General features: G+C 41.7%; 1 protein-coding gene across 3 annotated transcripts in view; it reads left to right on the plus strand.

Moving 5' to 3' along the window:
- anos1b (anosmin 1b) overlaps positions 1–22,059 on the plus strand; it is a 48,372-nt gene that overhangs the window by 1,605 nt on the left and 24,708 nt on the right. For all 3 annotated transcript variants that reach the window (XM_084910478.1, XM_084910479.1, XM_084910477.1), the window contains exon 2: positions 11,193–11,240. In XM_084910478.1, coding sequence (XP_084766604.1) covers positions 11,193–11,240 — 48 coding nt within the window. The remainder of the gene's footprint in view (positions 1–11,192; positions 11,241–22,059) is intronic.

A 22,059-nucleotide genomic window follows, 5' to 3' on the forward strand; every position in this document is an offset into this window, starting at 1 on the left:
TTTGTAGTGAGGAATGTGAGATTAACAGGGACATTAGGACGTTACCAAGTTCGAAAAGCCACTTATCGTTAACGGCTTCAACATGTGCATGCTGTGTAGTGGGTGGGAAAGTCATTAACCACAGAGTTCAGCCCCAATGGCTCTGAGGTGTGCAGACAAAAGTGTGTATGTGTGTGTGTGTGTGTGTGTGTGTGGGTGGGGGGGGGGTTTGCATATGCTCACATATAAAACCGAGGTTTGGTCTGGTCCTTGTCCATCCAGAAAAGACCCTCGCCACCTGTGCATTGAGTAATGAGGGTGGCCTCTGGATGACTTTACCATTTAGATGTTTGCATTTGTGTGTGTGTGTGTGTGTGTGTGTGTGTGTGTGTGGTGGGTGTTCTAGAACAGAGGTGTGAGAAAGGGAACATTTGGTTTAAACTTTATGAACCAGTGTGCAAGAATCAAATGTGCAAATTCAGTGATTCAAATGAAACCAGGTGATTTTTCAGCACCAGCTTCTGAGTTGGGGGTTTGAGTCTTTTGCTTTGGTTTTATTACTTTCCCTAGTTTCATGAATTGTGTCAGGTTGTTTCTCATTTCTGCTCAGTTCATTTTTTCTGATATTATTGAAGTCTAGTTGTGCTGGTGCTCCAAGCTGTTTATATTTGATCCATTGTGTTTTGTAGCCTTGCATTTTTGTGGAATTCTGTTTAACTTTGATGTTGGATTTATTGTTTTTTGGACTTTCACCCCCTCAATAAATCAGTCGCCTTTTATTCATTGACATCTGACTCTTAGCATTTTGCATTTGGGTCCTCACGTCTTAATAATTCCAACATATCACAGAACAGCATAACATAGACCTGGTAGACATATTCCTCCCTGAATTTGAGGATTTTCAGTCTTTTCTCCTTATTCTACCAGTACAATGGTTGCTAGCTTGCAGCAAAGAGAAGAAAAGGGTTTTCTGAGGGTGCAGGTCTCAGTCTGTGGGTTCCAGGCGTCTCCTCTGCCCTTCAAAAAGCTTTCATACCTGTCACTGGCTCCCTCACTGTTATTGGCCTCAAGGTTAGCCACCAAGCTCTTGGGGGGGGGGGCTCTTTGTCTCCTTTGTTACCAGCTGTCTGCCCAGCCTCGTTGTTGTCAGCCTCCTGCTCGGCCACCTGAATGGTTCTGGCTCTTGGAATAATTTTGTCCGGCTGCACAAAATTTGGTTCTTATAACTGATTAAAGTAAAAATCTTTGGCTTTTTTAAATCATTTGAGGATGTTAGCTTGAGCTGTGGAAGACTTTGGTGTGTACCAAAAGTATTAACCAGTTAATCAGACATTTTTTTCTATTTTGACACATTTTGTAGAGTCTGTTTGATTAAAAATAAATGTGAGATTAATCAATAATGCACTGATTTTATTGATTGATTCTTGATTTATTTATACACCAACACCAACTGGCTGTTATCTCCACATCCACCTTGCTAACTGAGCTTGCTGGCATCAACTTATAATTTAGCACGTTATACATTCGTCTAAATGCGGTCATCTCTGGCTCCAAAAAAACCCAGACGACACCTACCAAAGTGCTCCACAAACTACATCCATCTTTTATATACAGACTGTGATTAGAAGAAATCGGAGAGGAAAAGGACGCAGAGCCTCAGAGGTTTTAAAAAGAGTCTGTGTGTTTAAACCAAAATAAAAAGCACATCAAAATTCTGAGGAAACAAGGAAACAAATTTCCTCTCAGCCACATCCTGGAGAGTTGCATCACTCCTCGAAACTATTATAGGACAGCTTAGAGAGCACACGGATTGATTGATGGGTAGGAGTATGTTAGAGCATTCATTCCCTCTAGAAAAAAGAAAAAAGCCTTTAGATAACAGTTCCAGCAACTACGACATCAGTAAAGACAAACCGAGCTTTACTCATCCTCCTCAGTCACCACACTCAGACACAAACACACACATTGCTTCCTCTGGCTTCATGTGGGTGAACTTTGTGTTTTTGGCTCTTTCTCAGTGTGTGTGTGTGTGTGTGTGTGTGTGTGTGGCTAGTGTGTAGCCACTAGAATTTGAGTCACCAGTTTTCTATTTACACCTCTCTTTATGCTGCGTCTCTGGGTTTTCCACTACTTTCCCTTGTATGGCGTAATAGTGTAATTATAGCTCTTTTGTGTGTGAGAGAGCACACTTAAATATATATATAAACATATGTTGGTATGTTGTCATATTCCCAGATTCCTCCTTGATGTAAGCTCCTAAAATAAGCGAAAAACTCCCGTCTTGCCCGAAGAGGTGAATTATTTTGCACATACGTAGTAGCTCAGATTAGCTCGTGTTCTTAGACGCTCACATGCTGTGGCGCTGATGCGTCGAGCCAGGGATAAGGGCCGGCAGTAGGTTAAACGAGCTCCCTGTGCATCCTTGTCTAAGTGTGCGCATGCGTGCATTTGTCTGTCCCGGCTACGCTGCGGTAGGTAACTCTAATCGGCCCAAAGGTCGGTCAGCCAACCAGTCACGCTCTGAAAAAGACCAGAGACAACGGTCAGGTCAGGTTGCACGGAGACAGACGAGGAGATAAGGGCAGGTGGGCAGACTCGGTCAAGCGTGAAGATGGGCAGAGGGATGGAAAGACAGGAGAGCAGGCAAGCAGGTGTGACAGACGCAGGTGAAGACAGACAACTCGGTGAACTGATACGTAGGCTATAGAAGTAGACTGACATGCAGCGAGACAGGCATCCGGGTGAGCGACGGCAAGAAACAAAGGCTTGTTTGATTCGCCTCAAAGATAAAGCCAGTGCAGCTTTGTGACTGCCCTGTCATTTGATCAGTGCATAGATGGTGATAAAGTTGTGGCAGTGTAAGAACGACTCTCACCTGAAACCAGGACAAGAAATTCCAAAACAGTAAATCACAGCTGGAATGGCAAGGCTCTGAGGGCATGGCTTTGTTGCAGCTTTAGAAAGAAAGACTCTTTTGCCACATCTAGACTGTCGTGATATTTTATATGTGCTACTTAAATCCTTTTTTCCCCCTTGTTACTCATTTCCATTGATAAGAAGATAAATGTCACACGTACGTCTGGGACAAACAAAGAGCAAATACTTGCTTGGGTATGGCCTTGTGAGATTCACAAGATGACTTTTTAAAGAGCATCCCCAGCTTGTCCGGCTTTGAAACTACGAGTTTACTACTCAGTAAGGTTGTAAATATCTGTTATAGGTGTGACAATAGACAGATGCTTAATCATCTTTTGCCTTTGTGACGTCATTTTCCATTCAAAAAGAGCAAGAATCAACAGGTGGCACGCTGCCACAGTGCTCGACTGCAACTTTGCTTTTCCTGCTGGATGCTCTCCGTGGTTCATTAATCTAATTGGCTGTAATAGATCGTAACAGATGGATAGTTCTTCCAATAACCTGCCTTCTAAGGTGTGTTTCAGTGTCAGGAACAATAACTTTCTAAAGTCTCCACACAAACACACATGCACACCGTTATACTCCAAGTTCTTTTTTGCACATTGTGCACATTGTTGCACTTTGTCTTTGTTTTTTTTTTTTTGCAATTTTTGCACATTGCACTTTATGTTGTCCTGTGTTGATGGTCTGTTATATGTAGCACCATGTACTGTAACACTGCACATGGTTGGAATGACAATAAAGCCACTTGACTAGGGCTGCCACAAACGATTATTTTGATAGTCGACTAGTCGGCGATTATTTTTGCGATTAGTCGACTAATCAGATCATCATCCATTCAACGTAAAACGTACAGCTTATTGCACCAGCAGCATCTGCTCTTATATAACTATCATTAGCTTACAGCTTTAAGTGTTTAAGGTATGTGCTAACTAAAAATAAAGACAAGATGATAGTTTATTAAATTTGACTTATATATCATGTTTAACCTGATATGTGAAGGACGGCGGTGGGTTTGAAAACGATTTGCCGGGAGTCCGGTGTTCTCACCGGCTCTAGTGAGCCTTGCCCCCGGCTAGCTATCGAGCTAGTGGGTAACAGACGCCTCCGAAAACGTCGGAGCGCTTTTGAAAATATGTGGTGTCTTGATAAACTGAGCAGATATTTGAGGTTTACACAGCTACATTCTCGCCTGAAAATATGTTAAACGTTTATTTTGTGACCCAGAAAGAATAATAAGAGTAATATTAAAACTAACTAGCTGCCGCCATTGTTGACAACTGAGCAGGGCCGCGCTATGAATTCTGGGACACAGTTTCTTCTTCTTCGGGGTTTAACGGCAGCTGGCATCCTTGTACATGCAGTGCTGCCATCTTCTGTTTCAGTCCGTTATTGCACTCTTAAATCCTACTACTTATTCCTGCGTCTTTTGTGATCTTACAAAGCTTCAAACGACGCGTCGACTATTAAATCAGTCGTCGACGATTTTGATAGTCGACGTAATCGTGACTAGTTGACTAATCGTGGCAGCCCTACACTTGACTTGACTAGACTTGACACAGGTTGGCAGACAGTTGTTTTTCTTTGTTTTTACACTCTTTGCGCTAACTCACTGGTGAGCTTCCTAGTTTGAATACTGTCAGTCTTCTCGTCTAAACCCCAGTTTCTGACGGAAAGAGAAGGAGAAAGCTTTAAGATTTGGGAACGTAATAAAATCCCCTTTGTTTTGACGCTTGTTCTTTACAGGATGTAGGGCACCACGAACTCGAAGGTGGACACAACAATGAGTCATGCGCGCGCACACGGACTAATGAGGGGCTTCTGTCGGGAAGCTTTCGGACCTCAAGGCAGTTTTTTTGGGAAGAACTTTATATTGTGTTGAGTGGAAGTTAGTCATGATATATTCATCACACAAACAAGCCGTACACCATCACCGCGTTTGCTTCTGGTCATCTGGGTGTGATTAGCAGAGTTAATGCCTGATGTTAAAGAGACTTTCTACTGCACCTCACCACAAGCGCTGACCACAGCACACACCCACACACACACTTTCTCCTCCTCTGTCTCTCCTGCACACACTTTTGTTTTTTTTTTTAAATCACTGCATCTGGCAGAAGTGTGATTTATATCTCTCTCCCCTTCAAACACTGACAGGTGTGTGCAGCTGCGTGCGTGCACGCTGGCTGTGCACGCGTCGTCGTGTTTTATTTTAAAGGCTAATATCAGGTTGTTTTTCCTTCAGTAAAGATCAGCAGCAGTCAGAACCATGTGGAAGTCCTTTAGCGCAAGTGTTTCCTACTCCGAGGGTCAGTCTTGTGCTTCTGATGGGTCTCTCGTGACAGATTTTTCTTGCGGATCCCAGAACTGAAAGAAAGTTTAAGACCCAACAAGTGGAAAAACTTAAGATCGCTTTTTTTTGTCTTTTATTTTATTGTAATATATATATATATATATATATATATATATATATATATATATATATATATATTTTTTTTTAGCATGGTTTCTTGTTGTAGGACTTCATTAAAAAAAAGCAGCTGAGGCCTTTTCGTGAAATTTGTATCTTTATTTGACAATATTCTGTCTTGATGGATTTCTTGTGTTGAATGTTGGCTTTTCATTTATAAAATATCCTTGAAGAAGAAACTTTAACCAGATGAACAGCATCCTGTTTCACAACACTTCCCATCCTTTCCAGTCTCCTCCTATTAACTAATATTTATTTCCACATTTCACCTTCTTTTGACTGTCTCTTTATTCTTTTCAGTGTCCTCCCTCCCTCTTACTTCCTCTCAGTCACCCACATCCAGCTTCTTTTCTCCTTTTCTAGTCATCTCATGCAAGTCCACCTCCTCTTTCTCTCTCAGACTTTTTTTTAACATGTGCAGCTGTTTTGCCGCAGACACACATACATACACTTACCAAGACCCTATGAAACCTCACTCTGACCACCGTTTAATGGCCATACGGCACACAGACCCATCTAAACTGGCTTAATTGGCTCTGACAGCAAATATGTCCCATGAAATCGACTTGGGATTAGCTCATGTATGTGTGCATCCATATGTGTGAGTGTAGACTACAGAAGGCTCTAAAGTGGATTGACTGACATTGGAAGGATGTTATGGTATGAAGAAGACAGGAAAAAGAACGATAGCGTGAAAAAGATTGAGAGCGAGGATGAAGATGTGAGGCCAGCAGGGGGGAACACGGCTTTATATCTCCTCTGTGAAAATCTGGAGATACTTAGCTGTCCTCGGTACTTTCGCTGGAAGATCTATAGTTTATCATCGGTGTCATTTTTAAGTCCTCTCCTGTCATTTTTACAGGAGTTGGCAGAAATGCGGAGACTTGGAAAGGCAGTGAGTCCAAATGAAACACAGAAGGAGTGACAGGGTGACCAAAAGAGGCTAATCCTCCGCTTCCGTAATCCCTCTGATGGTGCATGAATGTTCAAACAACCCTGCTTAAGGATCTATAAGCGGCACAAAGCAGCGTGATGTTGACAAACATAAAACATAAAACTTTGGACTACCTATATACCTACATCAAATACTTCGTAGCAACCGATATCTATCCACGGTGTGTGTTTGCTAAGAAAACAGCACAAACTTGACAGATTTGCACTTGATTTATTATTTTGTTCCACTGTTCAGAAATCACACGGGGAGAAATGGAGGGTTCATACTTACAGCAGCTTTAATAGACCAGATAACAGCGCTCTCTCTCTCACCCATACTCTTGTCATTATTAGGTTCTTGCTAAAAGCTAGCCTAATACCCAAAAGTTCATATAAATTCATCTGGCAGCTTCAGAAAGAGCTTCTGGGAAATGTGAAGAACAAAAGCCAAAAGTATTAAAAGTGGTAAATTATACAACCCATCAGAAAGTACTCCTAGCAGCAGGTAGCAGCACTGAACATCACCAACTGATTGCACTAATGGATATCTGAGTTGCCTTTTGGGTACGTGGTAGCATAACAGCTCGGACTCATCAAGCAAAAATGTTTCACAGAGTAAGATTTAACATTGGCCAGTAAAATTCACACAAACAAACCCTCCCAGTAGACTGCCTTGTGAAGTGCATGTAGTATTTCTGCGAGGGCACATAAAGGTTTTCCTGTTTTGTTTTTGAATGGAAGCATATTTTCTTACACTTCAATGATACACCTCAATGTTGCAACGCTGAATTTATGCAGAAATAGATATTTAGCCGTTCTATGTTCTTCAGTGTAGATTCAGAGTGTGCACTCCCTTTTGTTTCATCGTCATTCAGCTGCATCTCCCTGTGCCCGGTTCTTCCTGATAAAAGGGAGTTCTTCCTCCCCACCATCGGATTGCGGAGGTTTTCTCTCTCTTACGATATGAAACGCCTCGAGGCGGCTGGTGCTGTAAATCAATTGTTGCTATCTAAATAAATTTAACTTGAGTGTAAAAGTGAACCTGGCTAAACTTCCAGGCTCACATTCAGTTTGTGTTTTCAAGCAGAATCAGTCTGAGATGTTATGTCAGTTGTAATGTTGAGAGACTGAAGAAGAAGCTACTATAAGATGTGTATCCATAGCAACAGGGTTTTTGTACTGCAGACAGTATTAGCAAGCTTAGAAGTCAGCAGAGGAGGGAAGTGTTTCTCTCCGTGTCTCTATGCGGTACCATGACACCGGTTCCTTCGTTTCTGCCTCATCTGTTCTTCTCTGCATTTATTGTTCCCCACAGACTTGTTGCTAATCTATTCATTGGGGTTTACACAATTACTGTAATGTGCTACTGCTTCCGCCTTCCTTCTCTCTTCTCTGCCGTTTAAAGGCTGGTGTGCAGCAGCATTATCCCTTTAAACCTCCAGCACAGGTTACTATTAAGCCAAGGGTGTCTGCCCCATCATTAGTCATTTAGTGATCACGGAGGTATAATGTCAGAGGTCAGGAATACCTCTTTTTTTAGATACTTATAGATACTGGGAAACCTTGAAGCTTTGCTTCAAGCTTTGCTCATTGTGTCTTTTTCTTGAAAGCTGACCAATTCTTCACTGCTGCCAACAGCTGGACAAGTGAGGCAGTAAGCAGCTGTAGCAGTGCACGGCGTGAGAGTATGAGAGGAATGAGGCAAACAAAATTTATGTCGAATTTGGGGCTCTAATCATTTTCACACATACACTCAATGGACGGTTTCTTTAGAAATCTGAGGTGACTTGCGGTTTGTTGGTTTTGGAGATGTAAAACAAGAATGTGGAGCTGTGTTCCCCGTCTTATAGTCAGCATTTAACTGTCTGACAGGCCTGTCTGAACACTTTATTTCAAAGTCTGTCTCAGGTTTAAGACCTTCATCACCCATGACTGATCTAGTGGCAGTAATTTCTTCACTTCCAGGCTTAGCGCTTGCACAAGTCAGCCTCCATCCATCGATAACAATGTGCATCCGTTCTGAGCGTTACAAGCGAAAGCGTCAGTTCAGCATCTTCGGTACCGTGAAATCCCTTAACTCCTAATCTCTAACCTTTAACCCCAGCACTGTCACCTTAACTATAACCCCATAGCCCTCATAATACCAGAAGAACAAATGCTAACCTAAAACCCTGAAAAGGGTGTGTGTGTGTGTGCAAAGAGTTGAGCTGGTTCAGGCTAAATACAGCTCACTCAGGAGAGGGTTTAAGAGTTGTTGAGGGAGCTTATCCAACACACACTAGAGGCTCAGTCTTTCTCTCTGAAGGCATAGCCACATAACAACAGGCAGTTACAAGTATTATAATAGTTGTTTTGAAGGTGCACAAAGGCATCATGGTTTTTCTGATGATGACAAAGCATTTCAGAGGGAAGGGCCACCTGTTGTGCCAAAACTGACTATCCTGCCAAAGGAAGCTCAAAACAGCTGGTAGAAATTGCTATTTAAAGGCATCAAAATGACTCAAAATCCTCGAATTATTGCAGAAAAACCAAATGAAAACTTAATAGTTTGTTTTTACGCCAGTTTAAGGGCTCAAAAGCGGGTCTGTGAGTAGTTACAGCCACACTGTGAAACAGCCACACTGTGTTCATGGATAATAGTTCTCCACGTTCAATCCAAAGTACCATATTTTCCGCACTATAAGGCGCACTTAAAATCCTTTAATTTTTTCAAAAATCAACAGTGCGCCTTATGTATGAATTCTGGTTGTGCTCACTGACCTCGAACCGATTTTATGAGGTACACGGCGCTCAAAAATCCATCAAAAATGTTTTAGTACGACTTTGGTAAGCTACGAAGCCGCACCACTTGATGGATTGTCGGAGCATTGCGGCTACCGTAGTCAGAAGCCTGGCAGAGTAATCTATTCAATTCAATTCAATTCAATTTTATTTTTCTAGCGCCAAATCACAACAACAGTCACCTCAAGGCGCTTTATATTGTACAGTAGATCCTACAATAATAGATACCAAGAAAAAAACCCAACAATCATATGACCCCCTATGAGCAAGCACTTTGACGACAGTGGGAAGGAAAAACTCCCTTTTAACAGGAAGAAACCTCCGACAGAACCAGGCTCAGGGAGGGGCGGGGCCATCTGCTGCGACCCCAATCTGGGTCCAAAACTCCGTCTGCTTCAGGTCCCAAAGTCAAACGAACACTGCGGCATCACTGAGAGTAAAAAACTCTCTAAATTCTTTCATCTTTAATAAAATAATCAGCGTTGCTGCTTTACCAGGTGTAACAATTAAGTTTAACATCCAGGCATCCATGAAAACAGAATTTAATGGAGTTAGAAGTTAGCAGGAAGTTAGCTCGCTAGCTTCCACCTAAACATGATATAGCATGTTCTGACTGAGAGGTTTCTGAAAAATTCAAACGTACAGCTCTGCTATCACTTCCAACATAAATGAAGACAGAAAACTAAACAGCAGTGACGTTTGTAGGGTTACTGAAGTTGGGCTAGCTGGTATATAATGATGTGCTATGTGATCGCTAGCAACACAGCTATGTTAGCATAACATTAGCACAGTGAAGCTGGAGGATGAACGCCAACTTTTTTCCACTCGATAAAAGTTAACGTGAGGGTTCCCGATGGTTAGGGACAAATGCAATCGCATGGCAGGATGCTGTAAACCATAGGTGTCAAACTCTGGCCCGCGGGCCAAATTTGGCCCGCAGCCTACTTACATTTGGCCCGCGAAGCCATACCAAATTACTATCAGAGCTGGCCTACTGGTATTATACAGCTAATATATATATTGTTTAGTATTAAGCTTTTACTTGTTCCATATTCAGTTTTTCAGCAAAACGTGTTTGAGTCCATAAGAAAAGATTCATTCTTATATCTGGAGGAAAAAATATATTTCAATAAATATTAACGTTAGCCCGCGACTTTGTTCCAGTTTTGAATTTTGGCCCACTGTGTATTTGAGTTTGACACCCCTGCTGTAAACGGACCAAACTTCAGTCAGGAGAACAACTGAGATAATCCATCCACAATACGAGGTTAGTCATTAATATACTGCAACAACATGGGAATAGAGCAGCTGCCGGAGAATTCAACATTAATGAATCAATAGTACGGAAGTGGAGGAAGCAAGAAGAATGAGTTGAGTAAGTTTAACTTGTCTGACTGTTCCGCTTAATGTGTCTTATAATCCGGTGCGCCTTATGTACGAAAACAGACCCGTTCATCGACAGTGCGCCTTAAAATACGGTATGATGGAGGACTGGCAGCCCGCCCAGTGTGTACGTAGCCTCTCGCCCATTCTTATGAATTTATAGAAGTGTCATTGCATGAATGATACAAAATAAATAGATTAATTAGTTCAGTATAGTTGTTGTCTAGACGGTGCACAGAGTCAAATAAGGGAAAACTCTGTGTGATAAGGGTGGGTTGGTTTGGTTGATCTTTATTTTTGTCCGTGTGGTCATGACATGTCGGATACCGCTGTCATATTGGTTACAGCAGCCGTGTTTACCGGTGGTCTTGACTCACTCAGCAATGAAGAGTGCAACACTCACACTTACAGATGCACACATAACCATACATCTCGCTGAGTGACGTTGTCCCTGTCTGGTTCTGCAGCCGCAAACCTAGAATGTTTAGTCATTTTTCACCCAGAGGATAATTACCTAAATAAGAGAAAGGTGGAGTGTGTGTCTGTTCGCATGGCTAGTTATGTAATTTTGTCAGTGACCTTTTAAGCAACAATATTTTGCTTTCTGTCTCCTTGTGCGTTATGCAGTAGTCACACATAAAGGGATTGAATGTGGGGAAGGAAACACGTCAAGATTTATTTTTCTCTGTCTGTGTTTGTTCTAATCCTTCCTCATCCTCTCTGTTCTTTTTAGAGTGACCAAGTCCTGGTTTGGTGTGAAAACCACAGACGCTGTGCTCAGGTAAATACTACACACACTCACAAGCTTGGGCTATGACATCATACCAATTTGTTAATTTGGTCCAAGACTTACCAGGAACATTAAGCATATAAACAACCCCTCATTGTCCCGTTACCTCAGACATCAAGAAACAGTCCTAACCCCTAAACAAAATAGGAGCGAATGCCCGGGTTCGTCTTCTTTTAGCAGCATACCCTGCGCAGTGTCCAAAGCTATAGCCTGCCAAAAAAACCTTCCCTGAAAATGACCTACACATTGTGTTGACACAGACCAAATCATCTACAATGGAGCACAACTGATTCCTCAGCAGACCCTTACTATTTGCAATCTTATCTATCTGCCTGTTTTTTGAGCGGTATCTGCCTTTATAATGGTCGATAAATGAAAATTAAAAAGTAAAGAAGAGACAGGAGAAACATCCTTCAACCCTGTTATCAGTGTTGATGTTGCATAGTTTGTCCACCAGAGGGCAGTCTGCACGTATCTGTTCACAACATGTGTTTAAAACATCGCAAACACAAAAACCAGCTAATCCGAGCAGAGTCGGGCAGCGTGGAAATGAGTAAATGAATAACTTCACATAACAAATGTTAATGGAGGTCTGTTTATGTTTTGCGTATCAGAAAGAAAAAAAATATTGAATATAATATATCTTTTCTAAATATCAGCCGTAGAAATCCTGTATCAGTCGGATTCTGTTAATCAGAAGGTAATAGTAAAGTTTATCTAACTTTCTCAAAGTGGTACTGCAGTAGCTAGTTGCTGTAGCTAGCTGCTGTACCAACTAGCTACAGCAACTAGCTACTGCTAGTTGCCACTAGCCACTGCTAATAGCAACAGTTTAGTTACAGTTTTCTCGTGATAGCATAAAAGTACAAATGCAAATGATGGCATTTATTAAGGTCTATGGAGATTCAGCAGGGCCGTAAATCAACTTCACCTGCATAAAACTCTGGCTCCAGAGTTAGCAGTGAGGACCAGTTAATTGAAAAAAGTAATTAGTTACTAATTACTGATTACTTCTCCATTAAGTAAACCCGTTACTCTACTGATTACTTATTTTCAAAAGTAATTAGTTACTTATTACTGATTACTTCCCTAAGAAAGTAATCCTGTTACTTTATTGATTGCTTATTTTCAAAAGTAATTTTGTTACTTTTTAAAAACATGCTACCCAACCTGAATACGTAATAAAGCAACAGACCTTTCAGCCCAATTGTAATTTTTTTCTCCATAATCCATTATATAAAACTGAATCATATGAAAAAGTCTCTTTTTAAAACTTGTTTTATTAATTTTAATCTTTTAACTTTATATATCAAGCAAACCTTAAATTATATGCAACAGTCTTTGACTTGAAGAAATGGTTTTAACATTTAAACCTATTTTCTGCATATTCCAGCACCTAAAATAAAATCATTTTTTGTGTTTACACTCACTCTTTCAAATAGATGCAAGTAAAACACAGCAACATGTCAGTGGGAGGATCCGGGGGTTTCTCTGTGAATGTCACATTCCCGTGGCAGCGTGCTCGCTGCTCGCTCAGAGCTGAAGTTTAATTTTTCGCTGTAGAAAGAAGTTTTCTTCCCACGCAGAGTGTGCAGTGGACACTAATATTTTTGTCGCTTTTTACAGAATCAAACTCAAAGTATTGTGAGTACTTCCAAGCTTTAAACGCTGCACGGTCGTACTCTCTCCATCACTCCATATTATCCACTGTTGATCTGCACACGTCTGTTGCTGCCACGAACGTCGTACACTCTCAAAATCAAAATCACACTTTAGTAGCGCAGTAACGCTGCATGCTTATAGGAAAGTAACAGTAATCTAATTACTTTTTTTGCAATGCTAATCCCTTACTTTACTCCTTACCTGAAAAAAGTACTGCGTTGCTGCCCATCTGTGGTGAGGACCGCAGAGTCAAACCAAAGACAAAAATGTGAAAAAGATCAGAGGAAGTGAGATCTTTGCAGTAGTTGTACTAAATGCGTTTGGCACAGATTTGCCTCCTGTCACATGATTAAAGCAGCCTTTTAAACTCAACACATGCATGCTTGTGGCTGTGTTACTGAATATCGTTTTTCAGCATATTATCTCGGTTTGATTAGCTGGCACATTTAAATAATTGGAAGCGTCAATTGAAAATGAGCAGAAAAATATGCACACGTGTTTTTTGTCCTCGGTGTGTACAAGAGCATACTCTAAACTATCCTGAGTCTGTAGCAACAAACTTGATTGTGCAACTGCACGTTAGAAGGCCAAGTGCCTCATAGTGGCCCACCTCAAAATGAAAAGGAACTTGGTGAGAGTGTCCCTATCCATTCACTCTCCTGTGGAATCTTTAAGCCTCCACATTGCTTTCGTAATAGCACAGGTTGTGTTTTCATTTCAAATAATGTTCTCCTCTGTATCCCATTATCCATCCTCCATGGAGCAAAAATTAACGTGCTTATTCACTTTACACTGTCAGTAGGCTCAGGGTCTGTGTGTGTGTGTGTGTGTGTGTGCAAACATGCACGTGTGGTAATTCATTGTTTGGTTCAGGAAGCGTTTCCGTGCCCGGTATTTTTAGCTGCCATTCTGTGCGCTCTACAGCAGTGTTTCCCATCGTAGTCTTATAGCAGGCCAACACACAAGACTGAAACTAGTTCTCCACTGTTTGGATGTTAATAATCATGTTTTAAATGTGTAAATACTAAATGCTAAAAACCTAAATCCAGGGAAATGCACAGTACTGTGCAAAAGTCCTGAGCAACCAGCCAGCAGCCAGACTTCTTCAGGTTTTCTGAGATCTTTCAAAGTTCTTCTTTGAACTTTGGCTACTTTATTGTTCATTTTCAGTGGAGTGGTTTTGTTTGTTTCGCCTGTGAATCATTCAAGCATGTTGTTTAAGTACGTTGTTACTAGCAGTTTATCACAAAACACATAATTTGTAATTTCTTTTGTTGAAACTATGAAAAATACCAAAATATAACGTAAAAAGCAAAAAGATTCCTTAAGAGCCAAAACCTGACATATCTCAGCACAGTGCAGAGTGTCCTTAAAGAAATTTAGGAAACTGGACAAGTGGAGGACAAAAGAATAAGTGGGAGGCCTGAAAACTTTATCTAAAGCTGATGAACGGTATCTGAAAGTCATGTCCTTAAGAAATAGGAAGGAATCCAGCAAAGACCTGACACCGAACCTGAGAGATGCATCTGGAACTTCAGTTGATCTATCTGCAATTCGCCAAAACCTCATCAGAAATGGTCTCAGTGGAAGGGTGGCTGTCAAGAAGCCATTCTTAAGGAAGTGAAACAGGGGGAAAAGGCTGCGGTATGCCAAATTACACAAGAACTGGACTAAAACTCAGTGGCAGCAGTGGATATGGAGCGATGAATCCAAATTTGAAGGAGGAGGCGTGGAGAGAGGTAGAACAGCCAGTGTGTACAGCCTTTAGTGAAACACGGGGGAGGCTCTGTCACGATTTGGGGCATTTTTCAGCCGGTGGTGTTGGTGATCTTATCAAAATTTAGGGGAATTGTGAATGCAGGAACGTATTGTTGGATTTTGATGCACCGTGCAAAACCATCTGGACAGTTTCTTTGACAGTGGTCACTGCAGTAAAGAGAAACGTTTGTGCAGTGCTCTCTTAGAAAAGTGTACTATAAGGACCGTACAAAGATAATGATTCTTTGCTATAAGTAACAATACATGAAAAATGTCCTTCAAATAACCTTCCATCACGACCTTTTACTCACTGACCGTAACTCACTCTCGACTTCTCGAAAGACTCTAACTTTTTATTGATGCGTTTTCTGAACTCCTCGTTCGAGTTCAGACAAATCGAAAAGCCTCAACCCAGCTGGAAGCACACCTGAGCAGTATTTCACTTCTTACGACATTTCCAAGCTTTGCTACAAATTCACAAGACAGTTGGATAATGGAAAAGGTACAAACAGGCACAGCGAGAGGCCTTTTCTGTATAGCGTGTATTTCAGTCAAGTGTGTATGCGTTTATAATGGGGTCAGTGGGGGTTAGTGTCAACAGCGGCCAAGAGCCCCCACTGAACGCTCAACCACCAGACCGTTGCAGGGGATACCACGCTGAGCGAAACATCAACTTTCAACTACACTTACCCCCGCCGTCACCTCAAACAAAAAAACACAAACAGATATTGTTCCTTTGACCTGCCCACACTAATCCCTTCCTTTGTCTCGACTTCTCCAGTTCTTCCCAGTTTGCTGCTTCTACAAAGAAACATCCTATCGTTTCAGAAAATATGAAACAGAAGTTTAAAGCCACGTCTTTGTGTTTTGCTGTTGTACACGTGTGAATACCGGCACGCACTGTAATCGAGGTCCAGCGGCAGTCTCTCAAACTGGCCAGCGGAGATCGACGCTGTGTAAACCGCAGTTTTCCTCTCAGACAGCGTGATACTGCACAGACGTGCACCGTGTCTCTTCTTGCTTGTTTGAATTGCAAAGTTATTAATTCTTACTGTTTTACAGCCTGTTGAAAGAGGATACAGCCCAATTTGTAAAAGTCACCGCAGTAGGCCAAGCAAAATAAATTAGAGCAGAAAAGCACATATCCTAGTCCTCTGCCGTAATTGCCAAGATTAATCAAAATAACGAATTGCATAGCGAAAGAAGTCCAGCAGTGTTTAATGCTCTCAAGGTGTGCGTATTTGCTAACTGGATGTTTGAGAGATGTTCAGACTTTGCTGCTTTTTATTGATTATGCACCCTGGGAGCGTTGCACACTGCACAGTTTACGTCTTGTTGTTTCACAGGTTTTTGCTAAAAATGAAGAGAACTCTAGTCTGCTCTATTCTGGTTTGATTTTTAACCCCTGATCATGATGATGGGTTACTGTGAGATACAGAAAGACAGATAAGGATCGCTAAGAGTGATTTGGTCACACCAGAGACTCCAGTCGCTGTAATGTGAGACAGTCTCTATTATTGTTCTCGCTGAAACATCTCAGCAACATTCAATATATCCACATGACTCTGGGGATAATCTGACTTCTCCTCAGAAAAGGTTGCAACAATGCAGTACTGTTTATTTTTAATAATGTACTTTCAGGATACATATATATATCTATATCTACACACATACTGAAAAATCACAGTGAGCCCGACAAAGTCCTTTCCTCTAAAAAAGAGCAGAAACATATAAAAATGGTTTCTTTCACTTTACAAGTATGTAGGTTTCAAAATCTCATCAGGTATTTGCTGTCAACTTGACTGTGGCGTTTATGACACATCACGAATGCGATCAAACATACTCATGAGCACGTGCAGTATATGTCTTGATGCATGCTCAATCATCCAGGTAAGTAAATCCCAAAACGTTGATTCTCCGGTGTTGCTTCAACAGCTGCTCTTGTAGAAGTAAGCAGCTACCACACATGTGAGGTTTTGTCTTGGTTGAGTGCTGCAGTTACTGCTCGTACAGTTAGCTTTTGTGGGCAGAAGTAAATTTTCAATGCACTTTCAATGCATCCACACAGACACAACCTTCTTGATTGAAAGCTGCAGTTAAATGAAACCTGATCTTAAAAGCCAGCATCATGTGTGCCTTCAGAAACTGCTTTTTGTCCAAAGACACGCATGAATTGATGATCCAAAATTGGCTGTAGGTCTTAGTGTGGGAGCGAATGATCGTCTGTGTCTCTGTGATGTCCCTGGGATAGGCTGGTGACCTGTTCACAGTGCACCCTGCCCCCTGGGATAGAGCGCGGCTCCCCCACGACCTTAAATTGGATAAGTAGTGAAGAAAACAGACAGATGGACACTGTTAGGATTTGTACTCTGCGCTGGATAAACTATGTGATGTTACACTGATCTGAAATGTTCTTATTAACCAAAAGCAGTTATAGCGAAAATATAAGCTGATATTGTAAAACCGAATCGGTCACGTTTCTATATTCAGCTGCGGTCTAGATCATTTCAATCGGAGAGAAAAAAGAATGAGAAACTCAGAAGGGAGGAAGTAGCAGGGAGTCGTTAGCCGTTGATCTGTTGAAGGAAAAACATGCCTCTGATTGTCTGATTTCAGGCGCTTTCTCTCGGGAACTACATTTTCTTGTGCTTATAAACCCAATTTTAGGGTTATTAGGTAGGCAAATCTAACAACAATGACTCAGTCTTAACCTTCGACGTTCGACCGGAGGATCTCATAAAGCCTTTTGGCAGTGTAGCATGCTCAGTAACTTTTGATGGAGACTTTTATGGAACAATTTGGGACTAATGTTTGTCTCCCTTCAGCTCCTTTTTCACTCCCTAATGCAAAGCTGAGCAAAGATGGACTTACTGACATTCAGCATATGTAACACAGTCTATCTGCTCACGCAGCATACTCCCACCCAGTGGGTGCTTGTCTTTTGCACAGTCCTCTATATTTCTCAGAAGTTGTAGCTCCGGTGAGCTGAGGCCTTTTTACACAACAAATACAAAGGAATTTAAAGAATGTGATGAAACAAGATCACAGGTAAAGGAATGCACCTCTGTAGAGCTTCATATATATCTGTGTGTTGCATACGTCTCTCTGTCGGAGACAAACACCAACCAGGCGGATGCTGCCATAACACACATGGTTTGTGTCACACCGTCAGTGCGCTCTCTTTCATGGGAGCTCACAAAAACTAAACTACAGCCCTCACTCAATTCCTCTATCTTTCTATTTCCTCCTTTTATCTCTCACTTCTCACACACACTCAACACACACACACAAATGTTGGGTATTCATATCTTGTCTAGCCCCTTACCCTAAACCTAACCATAACCCAATTGTAACCCTGTCACTAAAACCACATTTTGAGTCTCAAAAATGCCTTTAAACTCGTTGGGACCAGGATTTTGGTCCCCATAAGTATAGTAAACTTCCAATTTTTGGGCCCCACAAAGATATGAGTACACACTCACACTCACACACATACATATTGCAGATGTAGTAATGTGTACCAGGTGTTTAAGACAGTAGGATGTCTAACAATAAACAGATCTGGTGAGGAACAAAGGAGCTCATTTATATAGTGATCATCCCATCATTCTTCCCATCTAATTTATTGCTCTGAATTTACATGACTTTACTGCAGTAGGTCTGTGGGTCAACCAACCTATCTATCTATCTATCTATCTATCTATCTATCTATCTATCTATCTATCTATCTATCTATCTATCTATCTATCTATCTATCTATCTATCTATCTATCATAAGAGCTGTGGCAGATTTACACTTTTGTACTTGTTCCGTACTCCAGCATCTCCTGGTGTTTCCTAAAGCAATTCTCCAGGTCAGGTGGGATTTGTAGACACTCCAGTACATTGCAGAGCATTCGTGAAAAATTGTAGACACATTGCAGAATTCACATTCGCTCCATTAACTGCCATGTACCCACAGATTTGAGTAAGAGCTATCAGTCTGTCGCTGTCCGGACCAGATGAGGTGCCCTTCCCTTCCATCACGTCCTTTAAGTTTCATATTCTCCCCCCTGCAACTTCCAGAGAACACTGCCCGATGGGTTATATGTGTCATGGGAATCATGCCACCGAATTGCTAGCTGGCATCATATCTGGAGCCTTTCTGTGTGAAGTTTGCACCTTCTCCATGTCCAAAGACGCAAGTTAATGCATGCATGTTAGATTGACTGGCAAATCCAAACGGGCTGTGTGTGCACATAAACGGTCGTCTCCCTCTCTGTGTTAGCTCTACCTGTCCGAGGACTATGGGAAAGGGTTCACTTATCAAATAGTTGACTCCACGGTCCAGTCTGCAGCACTCTTCCTTTCTCCTCCTTAGATTTTAGAGGAGATCCTTCTGTCTTGCTTAATTTGGAAGTGCAACAGCTGCAAACAACAGCTTATATAAGCCTCCATGTCCTTTCCTGGCAACATTTTGATATTCAGCTCTTTTCCACTTTTCCCACAGTCATTTCCAATCACCCATCCTGGCTGTGCCAACACGTCAAATAGCTGTCAAGTCGCGAGTTGCTGGTTGGTACATATATAACATGTACTTGGCTAAAAGAGTTAACTCTATCAAGCTGTCAAATTAAATAGTTTAACCACCACCAGGCACCAAACACGAGTTTCTTTATTGTCCATACTTTATTTGTTAGTCCAGCATCTGTTCATTGGGAAAAAGCAAAGAGAGGGTTAGGGAATGGTTAAAGGGAGGAAGTTCTGGTACTATTCAGTCAGAGGTCCTTTGTGGGCACATGTGCTTCGAGAGGTGAGGAAGTTAAACACTAAACTAACTACAAGCATTCGTCTTTTTTCGCTCCTATGCTTCATACCAGTCTCTTCCCGTTTCTCTATCATCTTTCTTGCAGCCCTTTCCCTCCTCCCACAAGCTGCCGTCTTAAGTTAGCTCTCATTGTTTTGCATGTTTTTCCAAAAGTCTGGAAAAAGTCTAACATGCTTTTCAATGGGATTTTTGGAATTTGTTCCACTGCTTTTCACTCAAATGCCACAAAGCCCGTAGTGTGCGTGCACGTGTGTGCATGCACGTGTCAGTATTTAGATAATAAAGAAAGAATCCTCCTGTCTTCTGAAGTGATTTGCAGACTTTCATTTGACAATACACCTTTAACCTGATGACAGACAAGTTATTATGTGTCTTAGCAAGGTTTGTCATTAAGAGGGCCGAGTCTAGCACAGGTAAGCTTTGCTGGAAATCAGCTTGGTTACTTTCAGGTGAAAACTTCACGAGGGTGCTATTTTTTACCTGGAAAAAAGCCTTCAAGTTCCTAAAATAGCTGATGATTGAAGGTGATACAAACTGATGGAGCTTTAATGTCTTTACCAGGATAAAGATACAAAGCACTCTCTCTCTCTTGCACTGGGGAATCAGTAAAGCTCCGTTAAACACATTTACATATTTATTTATAAATTATAGAGTTCATATCAACTTTAATTTAAAACTGTTTAAACGGTCAACTAAATCACCCAAATTCTATTCACACTGTAAAGCAATATGAACAATCAAATGTGGGGATCCAGTTTTGCGTTGGGATGAGTCTTGCTGCTGTGGTTTCGGGTCCACGTGTCCCCTTAGAAGTCTAGAGTGATAAAACATTTCTAATGATGGATGTGGCGTCCTCCAGGATAACAGTTCCCTCATCCACAGGACGCGAAGACTCACCGAGTGGTTTGGTGAATATGAATATGGTGTGACTCATACGCTGTGGACTCTGAACCCAGCTGAAAGCCTATGAGAGGCTGTGGAAGATTTAAGATGGTGCTCTCCACCTCCATCAACTGAAAAGCAAATGAAGGAAATATTTGGGGAGAACGGTGCAGAAGGAGAGTCAACGCCAGGTTGCACTGAATCACTTTGTGTTGTTTTTTCCTTGAGTTTGTCACCTGTGTCTTTGTACCGCAGGTTACAGCGAGCTAAATAAACTCTGAAGAGCCGATGACAGGATGAGCACATAAATAAGCAGCAGCAGTTTTCCACGTTGCCTCCCCTGCACTAGTGCCTGTGTGTGCAGAGTGAGCACATCTGGTGGCTGTCTTTCTTTTTTCTGTCACTCTCGCCCTCCTTTTTTTTCTGGACCTGCTTCACTGTTTGTCTTTCATCTCCACTCTCCTTTTCAACTGACACTCACTTCTCCCCCCTCCTCCGAAACCACATCTCTCCCATTTCCTCTCCACCCTCTTGCCGAGTGCGGCTGTCATCCCTCTATTGTGGCAGGTGAGGCCGTAAAACAGCGGGCGAGACCGGAGGAGGGCCGAGAGACGAGGTGTATGCGTGTGTGATTAATTATTACAGAGATATGTGAAGAGCTCCTCTGCAAACTATGCGCACACATGGACACCTAGGCAGTCATTAATCTTGGCTTTGTTACAGCGTGTTGCTGTGTTAAACAGTAACATCGCTGACCTCTGACCTGAGCTGCGTCTGCTGCGTTCTCTCTCTCACACGTAACTCATCATGTGGCCTTCAAGTCCTACAGTGTCCCTTTGCCTTCCAGCTCCTCTTATACAAATACAGTGGATGCATGTTTCAGTGATTTATTACATTTAAGGAATATTTGAGTGTGTAAGGTGTGTAGCTCCTTCATGCCACACGTTTCCAGCTTCGGTCCATTAGTCTCTGAGTCCTGTGCCTGGTTTTCATACATGGATTTAATTGTGGGATTTTTTAGCTTCGGATCTTCGTTGTGGATCTTATGTCATGGATTTGAGTCTTGATTTATCTTTCGTGTTGCAGATCTTCTAGTAATGTGTTTTGGTTCAAGTCTTTTTTTTACTTTTCACTCCCTCTTTGCACTTTTAGCTTCCTCTTGTTTTTCTCTACCGATTTTATTGTCCCTGTTGTCATGTCTGATGTGATGCTTCTTATCTCTGTGTTTCATGTTCATTTCATATCTGTGTCAATTTTACTTCCTGTCTCCCTGGTTGGTCTCACCTGTATGGAAGCCCGTTTCTGCCACAAAAAAAAAAAAAAGTATCCATAACTCGAAATTTTGAGTTATTTTCTTGAAATTTCAACTTGTTAGCTCGAAATTTTGAGAAAAGTAACTCGAAATTTCGAGTTAGCTCTGCCGATCAGTAATCTACGTGAATGAGGTCATTGTCTTGTTACCTGGAAGGATATGGCGCAGAGGAACGCGCACTCAAAACCGGATCACCACAAATTGGTGCTTTTGAGAGCACGTTTGCTGTGATTCAGCTAATAACACAAGGATTTCATCATTTGTGAAGCCACACTGAAAATACTGAAAATACAATTTGTACATTCATGACTGGCTGTAAAACCGGTAGCTTAGCTGTAGCATTTGTAGCTGAGGGCTTCAGCTTCCAGGTAACAAGGAAATGACATCAT

Source organism: Perissodus microlepis, chromosome 17, assembly GCF_051167445.1.
Source record: "Perissodus microlepis isolate ML-2025 ecotype Zambia chromosome 17, ASM5116744v1, whole genome shotgun sequence".
Classification (NCBI taxonomy): domain Eukaryota; kingdom Metazoa; phylum Chordata; class Actinopteri; order Cichliformes; family Cichlidae; genus Perissodus; species Perissodus microlepis.